The sequence below is a fragment of the Anomaloglossus baeobatrachus genome, chromosome 3, assembly GCF_048569485.1.
Source record: "Anomaloglossus baeobatrachus isolate aAnoBae1 chromosome 3, aAnoBae1.hap1, whole genome shotgun sequence".
Lineage (NCBI taxonomy): Eukaryota > Metazoa > Chordata > Amphibia > Anura > Aromobatidae > Anomaloglossus > Anomaloglossus baeobatrachus.
In genome coordinates this window covers 282465498-282480168 of record NC_134355.1, presented here as the reverse complement: position 1 = coordinate 282480168, position 14671 = coordinate 282465498, and the positions used below count along the sequence as shown (strand labels likewise).

Here is a 14671-nt window from a genome sequence, read left to right as displayed (position 1 = left end):
ACCAACAAATTTTTCAGCATAATGCAGGGCCCAGTGTGAGAAAGCTGGGTCTTCCTCAGAGGTCATGGGTCTTCCAGCAGGACAATGAACCAAAACACACTTCAAAAAACACTAGAAAATGGTTTGATAGAAAGCACTAGAGACTACTAAAGTGGCCAGCAATGAGTCCAGACCTGAATCCCATAGAACACCTGTGAAGAGATCTCAAAATGGCAGTTTGGAGAAGGCACCCTTCAAAGCTCAGGAATCTGGAGCAGTTTGCCAAAGAAGAATGGTGTAAAATTCCAGGAGAGCATTGTAAGAAACTCATTGATGGTTACCGGAAGCGGTTGTTCGCAGTTCTTTTGGCTAAAGGTTTTGCAAAGAAGTATTAGGCTAAGGGTGCCAATACTTTAGTCTGGCCCATTTTTGGAGTTTTGTGTGAAATGGTCAATGATTTGATTTTTGTTTCATTCTCTTTTGTGTTTTTTTTATTGCAAGCAAAATAAATGAAGATAATAATACCAAAGAATTTGTGATTGCAATCATTTTCAAGAAGAAACTGAGTATTATCTGACAGAAGTGCAGGGGTCCCAATAGTTTGGCCAGCACTGTATAAGCAGCTGCCCCTGTCAAATACTCAACTTCCAATGGATTCACCTTTCACTGGCAACACTCCAGTCCCATGGCAACATCTTGTGACTGTAACTTCTGACTAGTTGAAAGTCAGAAGTTAAATCACAAACTCCCAATGCATCTCTATGAGGGCCAGAACCAGGCTCTCATAGACTTGCATTGAGTTCTGACCTCTCACACATGCCATGAAAAATTGAAGCTGCCGGTAGGTCACAAATTACCGGAGACCAACCTGAGCGGCGGCAATAGAAGATGAAGCTGCTGGAACTTGAGTATAATACAGGGGCAGGGGACTTAGATTTAAAACGCCACTCCAGCAGTGGATGAAAAAAGAACCCTGGAGTCATGCTGTAATATCAGATTCTAATCTTCAGTACCTCCTATAGTCCAAATAATTCCTTCTATAAATGGGGCTTACAAAATCTGTGATGGCATAGTTCAAGTTGTTGGATTTTTTTAAAGGCCGGCATTTTGAAGAAAAAAGGGATGGAAATTTGGATGGTGAACTCATGTTAATCATTCTTTGTAATGGCATTTTAGCTTAAAAGTATATAGTGGATTATTCCCACTGCATCTTGAGCCATATATTAAGTGATTGCAATATGTTGGAGAACAAAATCATAACTTCTACTTTCAATGAATCATGTTTTACAATCATGAGAATCCTGCCGTTTCGGGCAAATAAACTAGAATGGTAAAACTATTTACATCTTTTGCATTTGTAGTTTTAAGCTACTTATACTTAAGGATGACCAGTCACTAGGTCAAAAGCAGACAGTTTTTACTATGATATTATTCCCACTGCTCATATGTTACTCTTTCGTCTGTTTGTTGATATATGGCTTTATATTGCTTCTTTTTATAGTCTTTGCCAAGGGGACATGACTCTCATAGTAATTATGTAGTGCAGTCTGAAGACATGCCCCAGAGGATCCTGTGAGCCCGTGATTTTTACAAAAACCATAAAAACACTGCTAGAGAAGCAACTTTTTATCTGAAAAGAAAAGAGCGAATTAAAGTAAAACAAAAAAAATAATATTCAGAGGCGTAGTGAGAATAAAATGAAAGCAGAAAAACTAGTCACTTTTGACCTGATGATGAAAGTTCCCCTTTTAAAAAAAATTAAAAAAAAAGCAACAGATTTAATGATGGAGGTCGTAATGTTCAGTTTTAACCCTTTAATTTTAGAATTCTGTTGTGAGTTCAAAATAATTGACAAGTGTGTGTCGTTCTTGGCACTGTTTGATTTAGACCACACTTTTACACTCTGTATTTAGAAGAACCAGATTTCTCAGGACACAGGCATGGGCCGGTCAGCAGTGCGGTAAGTAAAATGCCTGAATATTTTCTTTAATGTGTATCACCTCAATGTGCATGACAGAGCTGATGTGTCTAAGCAGGGATTTTTTTATTTGAGAGGTTTACTTCCCAGGGTGACTCTTAAAATGGAACTGTCCTCTTTCAATAAACTTTGCATAAATCAATAGTTTAGATTATGTTAAGAAACTTTGTAAGATATATTATCAGAGAAATCAGCCTCTTTCGACATTTATCAGACCCTTCATCCTCTTCCCCTGCCTCTGGCACTTGTCATGCACTGGGAAAGAGCAGATCAATTCCATTTTGTTTGGAGGAGATGCACTGTAGGTGTCATGTGACACAGTCATTATTCTATATTTTGGGGAGAGGGAGGTAATAAGCAGCAGGGAAGGGAACAGAAAGATGCAGACAGAAAACCTTAGTGCAGAGCTCTGCAACAAGTGATTTCCTTCACATAAGAGCTTGATTCAGATCAACACAGCTCAGCTCTGCTGTATAATATCCTCCATATTGCTGCAGCTTATCTCTGTGCGCTAAAAAGTGAATGAAGATAATCAGTCATTCCCCTCTCTATGCTGTGTTGTCTATGAGAGAAATCGCTCCCCCCCCCCTGCCCAGATTCTAGTGGATTTTTTTTTATATAAGAAAGTTTCCAATACTTCGCCTATACTCTCTAAATTTTTTTCTATTGAGCAAATATGAAAATAGGAGAGGGCCAAAATGCAACTAGATTTGCATTGGAGTGCTATCTGCGCATTTTTCAAGAACCCAAAGATTTGAATCAGCAGGTTTGGTTGTAGACTTTAGGCCGCTTTACACGCAGCGACATCGCTAAAGTGATCTCGTTGGGGTCATGGAATTCATGATGCACATCCGGCCGCTTTAGCGATGTCGTTGCGTGTGACACATGTGCGATCGAAAAAGGTCACAAAATCGTTCAAAATCATTGCTCGTTGACATGCTCCCCTATTCCCAATTATCGTTACTGCTGCAGGTACGATGTTTTTAATCATTCCTGTGGCAGCACACATCGCTATGTGTGACACCGCAGGAACGAGGAACATCACCTTACCTGCAGCCGCCGGCAATGAGGAAGGAAGGAGATGGGCGGGATGTTACGTTCCGGTCATCTCCGCCCCCCCCGCTTCTATTGGGCGGCCCCTTAGTGACGTCACTATAACACCCAACGAACTGGTCACAGCGACGTCGCTAGGCAGGTAAGTAGTGTGACGGGTCCGAGCGATTTGTGCGCCACAGGCAGCGATTTGCCCGTGATACACAAACGATGGGGCGGGTGCACACGCTAGTGATCTCGCTAGCGAGATCGCACAATGTAAATCGGCCTTTACTCTACATTTTTTAACAAAATTTTAAGTGTACTTCCTTTAATGCCATTTAGTGATGAGCGAACACTACCATGCTCTGGTGCTTGGTACTCCTAACAAGCAGTCGGACGCTGAGATAGGCTCAACTCATTTACTGAGTATAATAGAAGTCAATGGGGAACCCGAGCATTTTTCCATAAAATTTTCCCATTGACTTCTATTATACTTGGTAAATGAGTCAAGCCCATCCGAGCATCAAGCTGCTCTTTTCGAGTACAGAGCACTCAAGAATGGTTGTGCTCACTCAGCACTAATGCTAACCAAGTGTTCTTTGAATGCAGGTGATTAAAGCCCTAATGAATGTCGACCGAATTGTAGGAATGTTGATGGATGGACTAAAGCAGATGAATTTAGACAAATGTGTCAATTTGTTGCTCTTGTCTGACCATGGTAAGTAATTGTTCAAGATTTTAATATTCCCTCTATCTACAAAATACAAATGTATTAAATAACAAAAATAATTGGTGTAGGGTCCCCCTATATTATGATACCCAGCACAGATAAAGCCCACAGCTACAGGCTGCGCTTATCTTGTCTGTGTATCAAAATAAGAGGAACCGCATGCCGCTGTTTTGAATAATTAAAACAACTGCATGCGGTCCCCCCCCCAATTTTGATACCCAGCCATGAGAAAGCCCAACAGCTGGGGGCTGGTATTCTCAGGCTGGGGAGACCCATGGTTATTTGGCCCCCAGCCTAAAAATACCAGCCTTCAGCCGCCCAGAAATGTCACATTCATTAGAGGTGACAATCTGAGCACTTTACCTAGCTTTTCCTGATTGCCCTGGTGTGGTGCTCCCAGCTGCCTCTAAGCTAAATAGTTGAAGGAAGAAATTAATGTTCATGTCTGTTTTGAAACTTAAGATGGATAGGCGCAAATGTGTTAACAATCTGGATAATTTCTACTACATATGTGGCTTGCTGAGCCAATCAGATTTAGATGATCAAGTACTCAGAACATTAATGGAATATTTGTGCTGTCCTGAAAGTGTTAGCACTGCCGTTTGGCCTACAGTTAGGGTCAATGAAGCATATGTGAGTCTTGTGCATTTGAAACAGTCATGATGATCACAATCATTACAAAATGAGACAGTCTCCTTTCAGAGTCAAGCACACAGTTTGTCGGACAATGTACAACACAAATCACTGGTTAATCCACTTCATGTTTATTTTGCACCACGTTACATTAAACTTAGCTTAAGAGAAAATGTTGAAGTTGCAATTGATCGTGATGGCAATGCTTTCCAGTATTTCAAGAAGTTTAGCACTCTGAAAATAAGGCTAAAATAAAGGCAGGAATATTTAGTGGCCCCAAAATTAATAAAGTAATTCATGACTAGAAATTTGGTTTAGTGGATTCAGCTGGACTTTTAAAGTTCGGTTTGGGACCCGGGCTTGACCTGAACCCCAGTGGAAGTCACTAATTGGGCAGTTTGGGTCTCCACTTAAATGCAGCCAGGCATAATCAGATCACATCTGGGGGCAGGTGGGTGGGGTTTTTTACATTTTTTTTTTTAATTTCTTGAACACTACATCCAATCACGCTGTTGTTACCCCCAGTGCAAGTCATTCAAATACTGCAAGTGGCTTGCATTGGGCTGAGCAGTGAGCACTGAGCGGGTCCAAGGACAGAGATGCTCACGCTAGTGGTGTTGATACATAAAGCACATGAACTCCGAATCCAAACTCTGTTTTTTTTTGTTGTAAAGTCTGTGTTTGGTAAGAACACCGAAGCTTGGGTTCTCTTATCTCTAATTATAACACATTCAGAATAAGACTCAACCCTCTGGAACTTGCAGCTTGGGATGCATTTGTGCTAATAGTAATGAACTTCCTTGGGAACATCTTTGATGAAGATGGAGTAAAACTCATTCTGTGCAAAATTGAGTGCTTTCCAAGGGCTTAATTCATGTGGGCAAACTTATGCATACCACAATCTCCTGTTGTGTTACAACAATTCTGACTTTGGATTCTGAATATGCACCCTCGATTTTAGTATAGGACACATGGTTTTTGCCCAGGAGCAGATTGAACCTTTTGTTGGGTTGTGCTGTGTAATAACTTGATTTCTGAGAAGTTGGTAAAACCACTGATTTTGGCAAAATTGGCCAGCTGTCCAATGTATGAGTGTGTCCCGATGTGTAGATGAGTATGTATGGTTTAATAGGAACCAAGAACTTGATTAACATCTCAAATGTCGACAAAATGAGTTGAATAAATACTGTAATATAACCTATATTTGCGGTATATATCAGGCATGGAGGAATCGCGTTGTGGAAATATTGAATACCTAGCGACTTATGTAAACTCCTCTGATGACTACATTGTGGTATATGGACCAGCAGCCCGTCTGAGACCGGTGAATTTACCAGATGAGTATTTCTCTTGTATGTTATTATCTATTTCTCTTATATGATCTTATATTGTTACTTATCAGGCATGATATATTGTTTGCCCCTTTTTAGCAGCATTGTTCTATTGTAAATTGTCCTCTACCAGGTTATAAATACTGTAATTGTACTGTAATGTGGCCATATAACTTGGTAGCTGTCAATCAACAAATTCTCAATTGACAAACCACTATTTCTCCCCAACCCGCACATACAAATGCAGGTTAGGCTGAGCATGCATGTGTTTTCAGTGTTTTTTTGGGGCATAGGGAAGACCTCTCCTGGAAGCAGTTTTTCGCTGATGCAAAGAAAAGATGTTGATAAAAAACATGAGAAGAAAAGTATATTGAAATTCAAGATGCCTGACTCTTACCCTGACATCTGGGATTAAAGGAGAGTCAAGAATTGTCACATTTGGCTGATGGTGTCTTATGTCTCATGAAAAGCAAATTCAGGCATGTTGCATACAAGACTCCCAACTTTTTTACCCCTAGGACATCTAACATTGAGGGAGACTTGTGAAATGTAACTAGTTAGTATATGATATATGTACGAAAGTGCAACACATATCTTAAAACAATGTACCATTGTGTTGGATGCTATTTTTTTTTTTTTTACACATTTTTGAGTCTAATTCTTTTTCCTCTAAAGGTAATTGGTTAAGTAAAAAAACACTTAATCTGCAAATATAGTGTTAATCTGCAGATTGATAGTGTTCTGAAGCTGCCCGTTGCCTACACTGAGAGTCCCGCTGCCTGAAAAAAAATGAACTTTGTTTCTTCTGAAAGCCTTGGGCTTTCAGTCATTGGGGTGGGTCAGTGGGGTTTCAGTCACTGCTTTCTGCACCGTGTGCTGCGGCTGTTACTTCGCCCATCACTGACTGACAGCCGGATGTCATGCTGAGCCAGTTGTCAATCCGTGTCGGGGGCACAGTTGCAGCCGCTGCTGCTCACTAGGTGTGAAAGCAATGTTGGACGTGCCTCTATGACTGAAAACCCGAGGCTTTCAGAAGGAATACATTAATTTCCTCCTAGTAGCAGGACTCTAGGCGTGGGCGCCGGACAGCTTCAGAATGCTATTAGCCTGCAGATAAACGCCATACCTATGCAGGTTAATAGCATTTTTTTTACATGACAGGTTTCCTTTTAAATAGTCTTGAACTTTCATGTGTTATAAAAAATAACTAATAGTCCTAGGATTATTGATAGTAAAAAAATAAATGATGTTAGGAAGGAGATGGATTAACAATCTAATTTATCATTTCACGTAATTTCATTTTAGTTCAGTTAGCCCTTCTAGGTGTTACATAGCCATTACAGGGAATCTGTCAGGGTGTTTTTCCTATGTAAGCCAACACGCTGTAAGAGTTAACATGCAGTTTACAGCCATCCGTCTCTTATCTCAAAGTGTGCTTTTGTTTATCTGCAATGTTTCAACCTCATAGCTTTATCATTAGTTGGACTGAGGAGTGTTATGATCTGGAACCATGGAAGATCACCATAAATCATTGGTAAAATGGTGACAAGATCATTGGCAACTAATCTGGCCGCCATCCCCTTACTAACCATCAACACTAGAAGTAGCTGAGGGGTAAACTAACATCCTATGCACCGCAAACCCAGCCGGAGAACTAGCTATCCTAAAGGAAGGAAAAAAGATGAATAGCTCTCTGCCTCAGAAATAGACCATAAAAGTATAGCAAGCCCCCCACATTCAAAGACTGCGGTGATATAGGAAAACACAATACACAGATAGATGATAGGATTAGCAAAGGTGAGGCTCCACTGACTAAATAGGACAGGATGGGAAAGGGGCTGATGGTGGCCAGAGAAAAACCCTACAAAAATCCAAATTCCTGATAGTACAAAAAGCCCTCATATCGCTGGATCTGAACTCCGTCCTATACCAAGCGCTCTTGTCATACCAATGAACAGAAAGCAGGAACCATTACACATTCAAGAAGCAACAAACACATGGACTTATAGGAGCAATACTCAAAACATAGCTGCAGGGAGATTCCCAGCTAAGCAACTGAGAGGGAAGATTCCTGCCTGCAAATAAACTGAAAACAACCACAGTAAATGACAAACTCAGATAAGAGCAAAAACAACATAAGAAAGAACCAAGCACTTATCTGGGGTAGATGTGGTCTGGAGCAGGATGAGAAGGCTGGAAACTAAAGAACAAATGACATCTGGCTCAGACTGCTGGCAGACCAAGGTTTAAATAGGCAGAGAGTTAGCAATGGAAACGCCCTTTGCTCTAACACACCTGGTCTCTGTCCAAATCATTCCTGGTCATAAGAGGGAGCCTCACAGCAGCAAAAGCATAACTGACATTCACAACAGAGGAGCATGACCTGTAGTCCAACTCCGCCCCTTCTGTGATTAGCAGCTTCTGTCTATGGAAATGTAGGCTGAAAGTCTGCTGGGGGTGGGAGCAGATCCCAGAGCTCTGCTACATTTGAAAAATAAGAACTTTCACTGTGTCAGAACGGCTGCAGCAAGTAAGCTAAGTGATACATCTTTAGCTTCAGAATGTCTTTCTCTACATCATGCAGCTCTTACATGAGGTAGCAAAAACCTGCTGACAGAGTCCCTTTAACAAAAACACATGGTTTGTAGAGTAAATGACAATCTGGCAAGAGAAGTAACTTTATGGAAAAAATAGTTATATAAAATACCGCAAAACATGCTTTTAGAAATGGAGGCTTTTTTTTTTTTTTTTTTTTTTTTTTAGAAAAGATTATATATTCATCATTGTCTGTCTGTAGTAAACTATTTTACTTCACTTTTACAAATATTTTTAACTTTAGGCATCTAATCTTCAAGAATGTCTCTTTCAGTTGATTATAAAGAGCTTGCCAAGAACCTATCAGTAAGTACAAATCCAATCTGATTTTACTATACACATTAGGCCTCATTCACACATTCGTGTTTCCACATGTACCGAAGACACGGACACATGTAGACCCATTAAACTCAATGGGTTTGCGCACACGTCTGTGTTTTCACACGGACTGTGTGTCCTTGTGGAGCACGTGTGTCCTTGTGGAGCACGTGTGTCCTTGTGGAGCACGTGTGTCCTTGTGGAGCACGTGTGTCCGTGTGCTGCACATGGCGACATGCCCGTTTTCTGCCAGCAACATGGGTGTTACACGGACACTGATGTGATCCGTGTGGCATGTACCGGAGAAAACTCCTCACTTATAAGTATACATTTTTTTCTTTTTTTTTTTTTTTTTTTACCTGTCACCAGCGCTGCAGTTGCTTCTGGGTCCTGATCGTTATGCTCATGAATATTCACTAAACTGATCGTGGACTCTGGAGCAACGGCAGTGCCGGAGACAGTATGTAAGTACATGCTGTCCGTGTGTGCTATCTAGATGTCACATGGATAGCACAGGAACAGCACAAGGAACACACACAAACATTAATGAACACATATATGCACCTACATCACGGACCGTGCAAAACGTTCATTTTTTGCATGGATGTGTAAAGGGAGCCTTACATAAAGTATGCCAATTATCTAAATTACAACAAAATTGTTACATATATTTATAACGTTTTATATGTTTTAGAGGCAAAATGAACTACAAAACATAAAGCTTTGTTGTATTTTCTTTTTCGCTCTATTGGGAGACCCAGACAATTGGGTGTATAGGCTATGCCTCCGGAGGCAGCACAAAGTATTACACTCAAAAGTGTTAAGCCCCTCCCCTTCTGCCTATACACCCCCCGTGCTCCCACGGGCTCCTCAGTTTTTTTGCTTTGTGCGAAGGAGGCAGACATGCAAGCACAGCTCCACAGATTAGTCAGCAGCAGCTGCTGACTAGGTCGGATGGAAGAAAAGTGGGCCCATATAGGGCCCCCAGCATGCTCCCTTCTCACCCCACTTTTGTCGGCGGTGTTGTTAAGGTTGAGGTATCCATTGCGGGTACGGAGGCTGGAGCCCACATGCTGTTTTCCTTCCCCATCCCCCTTAGGGCTCTGGGTGAAGTGGGATCTTATCGGTCTCCAGGCACTGAGACCGGGCTTCATCCACAACTCCTGTGGAGCCTGATGGATAGGAGCCGATACCGTTCAGGGACATGGCCCTGCATCTTAAAGGTACTCTGTATCCCTATGGGGACCGCGCACGGCATCACCTCAGCTTTGCTGGGTGTGCTAGTGCACCGGGGACCGCGGCGCTGACCGGGTCTATATGTGCCATTACACACTCAGCGTCGCTGAGTGTGTTTATATGTAAGGGCTACCGCACTGACCGCCGTTGCCACGGGACACTGCGGCGCGGCTGGGACTTGTAGTTCGCCGGGGACTTTCACGCGACCGCGCTTTTACGGCGGCCGCGTTTATTACTACGGTCCCCGGCTTCATTGCGGCCTAGTTTCCCTTTTTCTCTCCCGCCCTCAGCCCTGACAGGCAGGGGAAGGGCGGGACGCTGCACGGAGCGAGCAGCAATGAGGGCTGGAGTATGATTTACATGCTCCACTCCCCTCACCGTGCACAGTGTGAGCGCCCGTTTCGCGCTCTTTCCAGGCCACGCCCACAGCTTCCTCAGCTCGTCAGGACGCCGCAGCCATTCCTGTCAGCTCCACCGACGCTGCAGAGAGGGACATATTCATGGGAGACCCAGACACGGTCTCTGGTGGCCTCACAACCGCTTAGGCGGCTGGTAAGCAGCACATGTGGTGCTAGCCCCATGGTGCTGTATTGTATTGGTACATTATTTGTGTACTGTATATAATTTACACTGTATGAGCACAGTTCTTTCTGGCTATATACCCTATTGTGTTACTCAGGGAAAACTATAGCATGGCGCCCACAAAAGGCAGGGGTGCCAAAACACAGGCTTATTATGTTGCCTGCGCCGCATGTAAGACCCAGCTACCGGCAGGTTCCACTGACCCTCATTGTGTACAGTGTTCGACCCCTGTGACACTTCCTCAGCCGGATCCTCTGCTAAGAGGGGCCCAGGGGGAGCCACCTATTGACAATGTCCAGGTGACGGGGACTGAGTTTGCAGCCTTTAAGGATCAACTCTCTGAGACTATGGCTAAGATACTAGAAGCCTTGCAGTCCAGACCGGTATCTCAGCAAAGGGACTCTGTTGAATCATTGGTCCCTGACCCCCCTCAGTTGGACCAACAATGTCCTCACGGGGTATCTCATACCTCCCAGACGGAGGTTTCGGACTTAGAACCTAGCCCCAGATCGTCTAAGCGGGCCCGCTTAGAATTTCCCTCGACATCATATTGTTTAGGGTCTCAGCGGGGGGATTCTCTGGTTGATGATGCGGAGACAGCTGATCAGGATTCTGATCCTGGGAGCGCTCTCAATCTTAATTCTCCAGACGGGGACGCCATAGTGAATGATCTTATTGCATCCATTCATCAGTTGCTGGATATTCTTCCCTCAGCCCCTCCGGCGGAGGAGTCAGATTCTCAGCAGGAGAAATTTCGCTTCAGGTTCCCCAAGCGTACACAGAGTATGTTTCTAGACCACTCTGATTTCAGAGAGGCAATCCAGAATCACCATGCTTGTCCGGATAAGCGTTTCTCTAAGCGCCTTAAGGATACACGTTATCCTTTTCCCCCGGAAGTGGTTAAAGGTTGGATTCAATGTCCCAAAGTGGATCCTCCAATCTCCAGACTGGCGGCTAGATCCATACTTGCAGTGGAAGATGGGGCCTCGCTTAAAGATGCCACTGACAGGCAGATGGAGCTCTGGATGAAATCCATCTATGAAGCTATCGGAGCTTCTTTTGCCCCAGCATTCGCAGCCGTATGGGCGCTACAAGCTATATCAGCAGGTCAAACGAAAATTGAAGCGGCTGCGCCACAAGTGGCTTCCATTACCTCCCAGACCTCGGCAATTGCGTCTTACGCTATAAATGCTGTCCTGGACTCTGTGAGCCGTACGGCAGTTGCGACCGCCAATTCGGTAGTAGTCCGCAGGGCCTTGTGGCTACGGGAGTGGAAGGCAGATTCCGCTTCCAAAAAGCGTTTAACCGGTTTGCCAATTTCTGGCGACAGGCTCTTTGGCGAGCGCCTGGATGAAATCATCAAACAATCCAAGGGAAAGGATACATCCTTACCCCAGCCCAAGCAGAACCTCTCCCAACAGAGGAGAGGGCAGTCGAGGTTTCGGTCCTTTCGGGACGCGGGCCGGTCCCAATTCTCCTCGTCCAAAAGGTCTCAGAAAGAACAAAGGAACTCTGATGCATGGCGGTCTAAGTCACGTCCTAAAAAGGCCATTGGGAGCACCGCTAACAAAGCGGCTGCCTCATGACTTTCTACCTCCTCTAGTAGCATCCTCGGTCGGTGGCAGGCTCTCCCGCTTTTGCGACACCTGGCTGCCACAAATAAAAGACCGCTGGGTGAGAGACATTCTCTCTCACGGTTACAAGATAGAGTTCATCTCTCGTCCCCCGACTCGATTCTTCCGGTCCTCTCCGCCCCCCGAGCGAGCCGAGGCTCTTCGGCAGGCGCTGGGCACCCTGAAGGCAGAAGGAGTGGTGGTCCCTGTTCCTCTTCAGCAACAGGGCCACGGTTTTTACTCCAACTTGTTTGTGGTCCCAAAGAAGGACGGGTCCTTCCGTCCTGTCCTGGACCTGAAACTTCTCAACAAACACGTAAAGATCAGGCGGTTCCGGATGGAATCCCTCCGTTCCGTCATCGCCTCAATGTCCCAGGGAGATTTCCTTGCATCGATCGATATCAAAGATGCTTATCTCCACGTTCCGATTGCCCCAGAGCACCAACGCTTCTTGCGCTTCGCCATGGAAAACGAACACCTGCAGTTCGTGGCACTACCATTCGGCCTGGCAACAGCCCCACGGGTTTTCACCAAGGTTATGGCTACTGTAGTAGCGGTCCTCCATTCTCAGGGTCATTCTGTGATCCCGTACTTGGACGATCTGTTGATCAAGGCACCCTCTCAAGAGGCATGCCAACACAGCCTCGACGCTACCCTGGAGACTCTCCAGAGTTTCGGGTGGATCATCAATTTTCCAAAGTCAAATCTGACACCGGCCCAATCGCTGACGTACCTTGGCATGGAGTTTCATACCCTCTCAGCGATAGTGAAGCTTCCGCTGATCAAACAGCAGTCACTACAGCAAGGGGTACAGTCTCTCCTTCAAGGCCAGTCACACCCCTTGAGGCGCCTCATGCACTTCTTGGGGAAGATGCTGGCGGCAATGGAAGCAGTCCCTTTCGCGCAGTTTCACCTGCGTCCCCTTCAATGGGACATCCTACGCAAATGGGACAGGAAGCCGACGTCCCTCGACAGGAACGTCTCCCTCTCTCAGGCGACCAAAGCCTCCCTTCGGTGGTGGCTTCTTCCCACTTCATTATCGAAGGGGAAATCATTCCTTCCCCCATCTTGGGAAGTAGTTACGACAGACGCGAGTCTGTCAGGATGGGGAGCAGTTTTTCTCCACCACAGGACTCAGGGTACGTGGACCCGGCAAGAGTCCTCGCTTCAGATCAATGTTCTGGAAATTCGGGCAGTGTATCTTGCCCTGAAAGCGTTCCAGCAGTGGCTGGCAGGCAAGCAGATCCGAATTCAGTCGGACAATTCCACAGCGGTGGCATACATCAATCACCAAGGCGGCACACGCAGTCGTCAAGCCTTCCAGGAAGTCCGGCGGATCTTGATGTGGGTGGAAGCCACGTCCTCCACCATATCCGCAGTTCACATCCCAGGCGTGGAAAACTGGGAAGCAGATTATCTCAGTCGCCAGGGCATGGACGCAGGGGAATGGTCCCTTCACCCGGACGTGTTTCAGGAGATCTGTTGCCGCTGGGGGGTGCCGGACGTCGACCTCATGGCGTCCCGGCACAACAACAAGGTACCAATGTTCATGGCACGGTCTCAAGACCCCAGAGCTCTGGCGGCAGACGCCTTAGTTCAGGATTGGTCGCAGTTTCAGCTCCCGTATGTGTTTCCTCCGCTGGCACTGTTGCCCAGAGTGTTACGCAAGATCAGGGCCGACTGCCGCCGCGCCATCCTCGTCGCTCCAGACTGGCCGAGGAGGTCGTGGTACCCGGATCTGTGGCATCTCACAGTCGGCCAACCGTGGGCACTACCAGACCGAACAGATTTGCTGTCTCAAGGGCCGTTTTTCCATCTAAATTCTGCGGCCCTCAACCTGACTGCGTGGCCATTGAGTCCTGGATCTTAGCGTCTTCAGGATTATCTCAGGATGTCATTGCCACTATGAGACAGGCTAGGAAACCAACGTCCGCCAAGATCTATCACAGGACGTGGAAAATTTTTCTGTCATGGTGCTCTGCTCAGGGTTTTTCTCCCTGGCCATTTGCATTACCTACTTTTCTGTCCTTCCTTCAATCTGGACTGGAAAAGGGTTTGTCGCTTGGCTCCCTTAAGGGACAAGTTTCTGCGCTCTCGGTGTTTTTCCAGAAGCGCCTAGCTAGACTTCCACAGGTACGCACGTTCCTGCAGGGAGTTTGTCACATCGTTCCACCTTACAAGCGGCCGTTAGAACCCTGGGATCTGAACAGGGTGCTGATGGTTCTTCAGAAACCACCATTCGAGCCAATGAGAGATATCTCTCTCTCACGCCTTTCGCAGAAGGTGGTCTTCCTAGTAGCAGTCACTTCTCTTCGGAGAGTGTCTGAGCTAGCAGCGTTGTCATGCAAAGCCCCTTTTCTGGTGTTTCACCAGGACAAGGTGGTTCTACGTCCGGTTCCGGAATTTCTCCCTAAGGTTGTATCCCCCTTTCATCTCAATCAGGATATCTCCTTACCTTCTTTTTATCCTCATCCAGTTCACCAATGTGAAAAGGATTTGCACTTGTTAGATCTGGTGAGAGCACTCAGATTCTACATTTCTCGTACGGCGCCCCTGCGCCGCTCGGATGCACTCTTTGTCCTTGTCGCTGGCCAGCGTAAAGGGTCACAGGCTTCCAAATCAACCCTGGCTCGGTGGATCA

The 14671-nt window shown here is 45.6% G+C and overlaps 1 protein-coding gene across 1 annotated transcript in view; it reads left to right on the top strand.

The window, feature by feature from the left end:
• Positions 1–14671, top strand: part of ENPP1 (ectonucleotide pyrophosphatase/phosphodiesterase 1) — a 136711-nt gene that overhangs the window by 83890 nt on the left and 38150 nt on the right. Inside the window, exons 11-14 of the mRNA XM_075341480.1 lie at positions 1867–1939; positions 3602–3710; positions 5576–5707; positions 8556–8587. Of these exons, the coding sequence (XP_075197595.1) occupies positions 1867–1939; positions 3602–3710; positions 5576–5707; positions 8556–8587 (346 nt within the window). The remainder of the gene's footprint in view (positions 1–1866; positions 1940–3601; positions 3711–5575; positions 5708–8555; positions 8588–14671) is intronic.